Source organism: Gossypium hirsutum, chromosome A05 (genome assembly GCF_007990345.1).
Source record: "Gossypium hirsutum isolate 1008001.06 chromosome A05, Gossypium_hirsutum_v2.1, whole genome shotgun sequence".
Lineage (NCBI taxonomy): Eukaryota > Viridiplantae > Streptophyta > Magnoliopsida > Malvales > Malvaceae > Gossypium > Gossypium hirsutum.
The window spans coordinates 9,755,542-9,763,103 of NC_053428.1; the positions used below are offsets into that span (position 1 = coordinate 9,755,542).

Here is a 7,562-nt window from a genome sequence, read left to right on the forward strand (position 1 = left end):
GCTATTGTATATATATAAAGGGAGAAAAAAGTGAAGGTGAAGTAGCCCGTGAGAAATGCAGCAAAGGTCACATGGGGCAAAACGTTTAGATTAATAAAGTTAATTAACAATATATTGTTAATTTTGAAGCGTTGCCTTCACTACACTTCTCTTTGTCTCATACTTAAAACAAGCCAGTTTTAGTGGCGTAGAAAAGGGCTACCCCTGCGTTTTTGGCACTGCCCACATACTCTCATATGCCTTTTATTATTTATTTTTCCTCTCTCTAAAACCATTTAAACACTGAAACTTAAGTAGATGTCCAAAAGAGATTCAAGCAAATGTACAATAAAGACAAATACATTTAAGTTTGTACTTGTATTTGACAATTTTCTAGATAAATATTTACTTGTCCAACCAAGTCTAATATAAGAATCATATAAATAAGAGGAATTATCATAATTTTTTTAAATACGTATTCATATTAAATATCGATATAAAAATATTATCTTTTACATATATGAATAAATTAAATATAAAGCATGTATATCCATATTTTAATCCACTTCCATTTAAATCCGAATAACATATATAATACAGCAAATATACATTACCTTGGTAAGAAAGAAAGTAAACCCACCGAGGATGTGTTAATTACAAGGAGAGGGAGCCTTTTCTTCTTCAGCAAATGAAGCAAGAGAAAAGTTTTTTTTTTTTTAATGGATTCAACAAGAAAGTGTTGCCAATGGCTAGAAAGATGCGCGTAGAGATGTCGACGAGGGAGTTATATACTAGGGAGATGGAAGATTGAGTTTATAAGACGAATATATTCGAAGGGTATTTATATTATAAGTGAAATAAATTCTGAGTAGAGAGAGAAAGGAAGGGTTGACTTTGCATGTAAATACGTCGTAGATGAAGATAGCAGCAAGCTCTTTGCTATAGTAATGGGTTTTAGCCAAACTTTGGAGCAAATCTGAAATAATGCAAGAAAAGCCTTGACTGGATTTGCTTCAACAATGGACAATCTCAAAATATTCAAAAGGGTTGGGTCCATCGCTTAACAAATCCAAAAGGAATCAGATCAACGCTTGTTATTCTCTTATTATCATTTTTTTGTTACTGAAAAAGGAAAAGAAATTTACTATTATTCTCAATGATGTATGAATGTTTATCTCCAAATATTATTTTGATTACACAGTTACGTGGAATGATATGAAAGAGACCTCTTCTTTTATCCTTATTAATTACAATTTTTAAATCACTAACAACATGCAACTTAGATTTTAGAAAGAGCAAAACTCGATTCAATATAAAAAATTTGATAAAAAATTCAAATTTTAAATTAAATAGTTTAAGTTATTGAAATAAACTCGAATAAAAAATTAAATTTTTTGGTTTAACTAGAATATGAATTACACAATTCGAGTTATCTATAAATCCTAATAACAAAAGACAAAACTACTTGTTTGATAAATGCTTACCATTTTTAAAGTTAAAAATCAAAATCATTAAATTAAAACACAAAATTACGTCATTTTGATAAATATTTACCTATTAAGTTAAAAAGTAAAATCACTATATCGTTTATATAGTTAAATAATCTTGTACTTCTTCTACTAGTTAAATAATCGATCCATGTAAACGCAACATAATAAGACTCGTTAACTCCACTGGACTTAACTTGAAATTTTTTAACTTGATTCGATTTAATTCGAAAAAATTTCAAATTGAATTCGATTGTTAAAATAAAATTTCTCAACTCAACTAACTCTAAATTTTTTAACTCAGTTTGACTTGACTCAATGGAATACTTGCCCCAATTAGATCTCACACACACGTGTGCAAATGCCTATAACAATCATTATATATATTTGGTAATAAGGTCGATCATTATACTTACTTGGGAAAAAAAAACCCATTAAACAGCTAACAAAATGTTAAACATTTTTCCACTTAATAATCATCCCTTGGTCAAAATCCAAATAATAAAACCCGAAATATTAAGCCAAACCTTTTTCAATATCAAATCCACTAAGACGATTTTGACTGGTCGACTTTGACAGGCAGAAAAATAACGATACACAAATAAATGAAGTGGAAACCACATAAGCAAAGAAGCAAATTTATGGGTGCTATTGTTTTATATCACCTAACAAAAATAGAAAAATCTTTCAAATTTTAAATCAAAATTCTCCCATAAAATATTAATCTTCAATCTCCATGTGCAGCTGATCTTTATTATTTTATTTTTAAATAAATATATATATTGAATTTGTGGGTAGTCAAGTTTAATATTTTTGGTTTTAGTTTTAAAAAAATGAAGTGGAAATATGCCTAAATACAGGCAGGTCGATAAGGAAAAAAAAGTTTTAAGGTTTCAATATTGACCCATTCTCAATTTTCATCTTGGATTCATGTAGACTTGGTGGGTTTCATGTGAGTCATCTATAGAAATGAAATTATCAATGGGGGAAAATAGAGAAAAAGAGAAAGATTTTGTGTTCGATTTTGTTATAATTTTTTTAATAATGTTTGCATTAAATCACCTGCATTATAGCAATAATGAGTGAATTATGTGTTAGACTATCTATAACTTCTAGAAATTAGCTAAATTGTAAATTTATTCAAGAAATTATAGAAACAACAAATATCGTTTCAACTCTCTTAAACTCTCTTAAGTAATGAAAAAATAATAATTTTTTATTTTTTTTACAATTGAAATTAATAAAATAATAAAATAATAATCTTTATTTAATTAAATAATGGAAAGAATTAGACTTCATGGAAAAGAAATAGAATGGAAAGGATTTTTTTTTCTTTTACAATTACAATCATTTTATAAAATCATTTATATAAAATTTGAAATGATAACATTTTAAAAAAAAATCTTTGTAGTTGTTCCCAAAATTGGATAAATAAAATTTGAATAGATTTGAATAAATTAAATTGTGCTAATAAAGCAATCATGCTTTTTGTAGGATGATTCTATGTTATGCCGACTATATTATTTGAAATACGAGTCTATAATTATATAATTCATATTTAGTCTTTGAATTTTATTGATAAGAGTGTTGAAATTTAAGATTAAGTATACGGGATAAACTTTTCTAACACTTATTTAATTGTTTTCTGATTCTTATTTATTTATAAGAATTTGATATTTTCCCTTATCATTGAGATGGGCTTAAATATTGTTTGCTTCCCACATTGAATTTATTGTCACAATTGTCATTTAACTTGTAATAAATAAATTTGTAAGTAGGATGTTCCTTATTAAATTCGAACATATTTGACAAGAAAAAATCCATCCAAACAAAAAAATGTTTGTTTTTTCTTTGCTTATCTCACCCTAAATAAATTAATTTGTTTTTCAATGTAGGTTTTTATTTTTATTTTTGGTAATTTAATCCATGATTAAGAAGTTGTAGGACCAACAATATTCTAGAAAAAGAAAATGGAAAACCCATAAAATTAAACAAGAAGAAGCACTTTATACAACATAATTCCAAACCATGGGACAAATTTCTTTTTCATTTCACAGCAACTTTGTCACAAAAGGTTGAGCATTACATAATCAAAATTCAACTTCAAAATGATAGAAAAGGTTAATGGGGGGTAGTATATAGTTTTATCAGAAAATGAGTAAATTAATTAACAATACCTATCAGGAAGAATTTTCATCTCCTAAAATTAGTTCCCACGAAATCTGCATTTCTTTCTGTTTTCTTTTTGCCAATGCTTCGGATCTCTCAATTCACCTAGAGATTTCACATTTTGCTGGATAGCTTAACTGTTCCATCTCCCAATTTAGCTTTGAAGCAACTCTTTCGTGCTGTGGTTCATACTCCTAATTTTACGCCAAACAAAAGGACAATTAGGATTTTCGAGTTTCCCATCAAAATTGACTCTAAACAGGTCTCTCTTTTTTTCTAAATAAATAGAAAATTGATAGGAGGAAAGAAGTGTAGCACCTCCATGTTTTCGACCAATTCTTTTGCAGTGGGAGCCGACACTATGATATGGCGAGCATTGGGACTGATGAAACCTTCTTCCACTGCTTTGTCAATAAATGACAACAATGAATTGTAGTATCCATCCACATTCAACAATCCCACCTTCATTTTCAACAAATAAATTATTTTAATATTTTTTTTAAGCTAAAAACATGATTTTTTCGAAAATTAAATAAAAGGAAAAAATACCGGTTTATCGTGGATTCCAAGTTGGGCCCAGGTTATGACTTCAAGAAGTTCTTCAAGAGTTCCATAGCCACCTTCATTAAAAAAACATTGATTGTAAATTAATGGGTTTTCATGTTAGCCTAATACCACATAGAGCTAAATGATTTAAGTCCAATACTCTTAGGTTCCGATTATATATAGGCCCATTTATCCAATATATTTGCAAGTTTGGGTGAAATGAGAAAGGGAGTCCCTAAAAGTTGAAGATGTAATTTGTATGGCAAAAGGGCCTTTTTCCTTTTACGATTGAGAGCCAGGAGGAAGGCCTTGAAAAGCATGGGAGTGAGCCGGATGTGGTCCAGGGAAAAAGGACCATAGTCCCCAAGGTCCCCCCATTGAGGGATTGGATCAACATCAACAACAGAAGCTATCAAACAAAGATTGGTTAAGGCCTTAAGGGTATGGTACACAATTCTGCAAAACCTATCATTATTATGTTGTAATCTGTCAAAAGATAGAGGATGGACCATTTTGATAAAGATAAATCAAGAGTTTCACAATTATTCTCTTCTTTTTTTTCTTTTTAGTTCATAATATCTGGTTAAGGGATGGTACTGTTAAACCACGGGCTGGGGACTACTGCTGCAGATGGATCATTGCATTCTCACCACGTGAAGTTTTTAGGCTAAGTGACACTGATAATTTCCGGTTCCACATGACATAAATATACAATAATTAAAATATGGACAGCCTAATTTTCAGTGACGGAAGGTTGTGATGTCAGAGATTAGAGCTTGATGGGTAGCTCTTTGATAACATTTTCTTGGGGCTAGGGAGACCAAACTCTGGTAGTTGAAGCTGCAAAGAGTTTTCTATACCCTTAAAACAGACAGTCAGCTAAAACAAACGGTTTGCTTATCCCCCCCCCCCTTCATTTTAATTGTCAACTGTCCTGAAATGAACATGAAACCAGGCATGTACAAGTTTTACATGAAAGAAAATCATATATATATATGTATTTACACGTTGTATGATGATATTAAGGAGCAGGGCTCGGGGGTTAGTATACCAACCAGGTAAGGCAATGAAGGCATCAGATTGTCTAGCCATCTCTGCTTTTCTTTGGTGCATGTCTGCTACTGCCTTAACTTCCCCCACTGTTTCTCCAGTTATCTGCAAATGTTAGCCACCAACACCCAAATCAATACAAAGCAATCCCAGATGCCCTCTCATCATACCAACTTTTAGTGTGAGGAAAAAAAAAACCTTCTTCACTGGAAAAAGCAATTATGAGAGTAGCACAAGTGGTGGGCTCTATTCTAAAAATCACACTATTACTTAGGAAATTGCTTGGCAAGTCAGCACTCAATTCACAGCCCAAAAAGAAAAAAGAAAAAAGAAAATACATGCACCATATAAACCTGATATTATACTAAGAGAATGAGAATCTTGGTGTTGGGCAAATTAACACCATTGGAGAGGGGACAAAAAAATGGTGAAGACCCATATACACTCAGGTGGAATGGAATTCATTGATAATGTTTCATTAAAAATAAAGGAGACCAAGAAATGTGAAAAGAAAAAAAAAACCAGGGAAAAGATAATTTGAGGACCAACCAAAAAGTCTAAATTGGAACCTGCATATCTTGCATGAGTGTCAAAAGAGACAAAGTCTGAAAACCCATGTTTAAAAGATAACAAAAGTGAGGTAGAAATTCATGTCATGGGAGCTACCACTAGAAAAAGAAATAATACCTATTTCATATATAATAAAAAAAGAGCAGCAGATAATGTTCTTCTTCTTCATCCTCTAGAGGTTATTGTTTATTGAAGGTCACTTTAATAAAATGCTTCAAAAAACATACAATACAAATGGAAGACAATCATACCTCTCTTGGCATAAGTGTCTTGGGAATCACTCTGCAGACATTGAACATCATGAACAACAACCCAACACAATATTAGAACAAACTCAATCTATCCATTTTTAAGTTACATGTTTATTTTAATGAAAATGGAAAATACAAAAAACAGAGGAAATGCCTACCCAATGACATGGCGGCCACCATCGAAAACTGCTTGAGAAATCAAACCCATTAATCCAATACTACCTCCTCCATAGACCAGATCAATGTTTCTCGAAACCTTCATTTCGAAAAAAATAGAGTAAAGGGGTAATTCAACATTTCAGTATGTTGTTTGGGATCAACTGACAAAATTCTGCTTCATCGAGTATTTTCACCATAGTACATTTTAGTTTACTTCAAACTAAAATAAATTACCAAAACCCTTCATTCAGAATCTTTAGATTAACAACTTTGATTAAAAAACCAATAAACAGTATATCATTTGATTTCTTGGCCAAGTTCAAATATTTAGCAATGGAACAAACAGTTTTGATGAAGAAATGAAGCTTTAAATCCTCAAGAATATCTAGACAGGAAGAGAAGCAGAAAATCACACTAGAAGGTAATCATTGGAAACAAGTTTATTGGAAAAAAAAAACTAGAAAGTATTAAAAGGAAAGGACATGCAAAATAAGCTTCGAAACAATACATGAAAACAGAGCAAAACAGAGCCAAAACAGAATAAGGACAGATTTTAAAGAAAAAATAAAAAAGGTCAACCGCAGAGACAAAAAAAAAGGCAATTCAAGAACACGAGTTGAGAAACCAGTTTAACAAGAAGATAAATAAAAGCAAGAGCAAAACAGGGGTGAAACAGAACAGAAGAGGGCAGAGGCAGGACAAGTACCAGTTCCCTGCCAAGCTCAATAGTAGATTCTTTATAACTGCTCTTCTTTCCAGGGCTGCTCCCACAGAAGACACAAATTCTCTTGAACTTGGATGGTTTCATTTCCATATCTCCCTCCATTTTTCTCACTTTTGTGTTTTTAATTTTAGAAGAAACAAAGGAAATATCCTCTGCTTCAATGAACAAAGCAAAATAAAAAAAGATTGACAATTTGGGGGTGTGATTTGGTGAGCATATATAACGGTAGGAGAGGCCACAAAGGTTGTAGTTGTAGACTAGCATGCGTAATTCCATGCTCTTAATAGTCCCCATTTCCCTTTTACGAACAAAAGGGAGATGATTACCACACCCTTTGTTTTATCCGGTTGACTCACCCTCGGATCAAAATTCTACCCCTTTTTTTAAGATATATATTTAAAGAATCATATTCTATACATATAACTATGATTAAATACAACTTCACAAACACATATAAGATATTCACATGCATTTTGAATAGGAATTGCAAAATTCATACTGCCCATATATTTTAAATCGATCCACTTTAAATTGAGCTATTTTTTTTTGTTTGAAAAATAGATGTAGGATAGAATAGAGTAGATTTTCTTTTTAGATATAGGAATGAAAATGTTACGATAACTGCTT

General features: G+C 31.2%; 1 protein-coding gene across 1 annotated transcript; it reads right to left on the reverse strand.

Moving 5' to 3' along the window:
* Positions 1-3,497: 3,497 nt before the first annotated feature.
* Positions 3,498-7,562, reverse strand: LOC107959016 (cytokinin riboside 5'-monophosphate phosphoribohydrolase LOG1). The gene is made up of 7 exons (XM_016894964.2): positions 6,918-7,562; positions 6,211-6,308; positions 6,053-6,083; positions 5,237-5,336; positions 4,185-4,255; positions 3,954-4,097; positions 3,498-3,829 (listed from the first exon to the last, which is right to left on the reverse strand). The coding sequence occupies exons 1-7, from the start codon at positions 7,227-7,229 to the stop codon at positions 3,737-3,739; spliced, it is 849 nt and encodes a 282-aa protein (XP_016750453.1). The 5' UTR covers positions 7,230-7,562; the 3' UTR covers positions 3,498-3,736.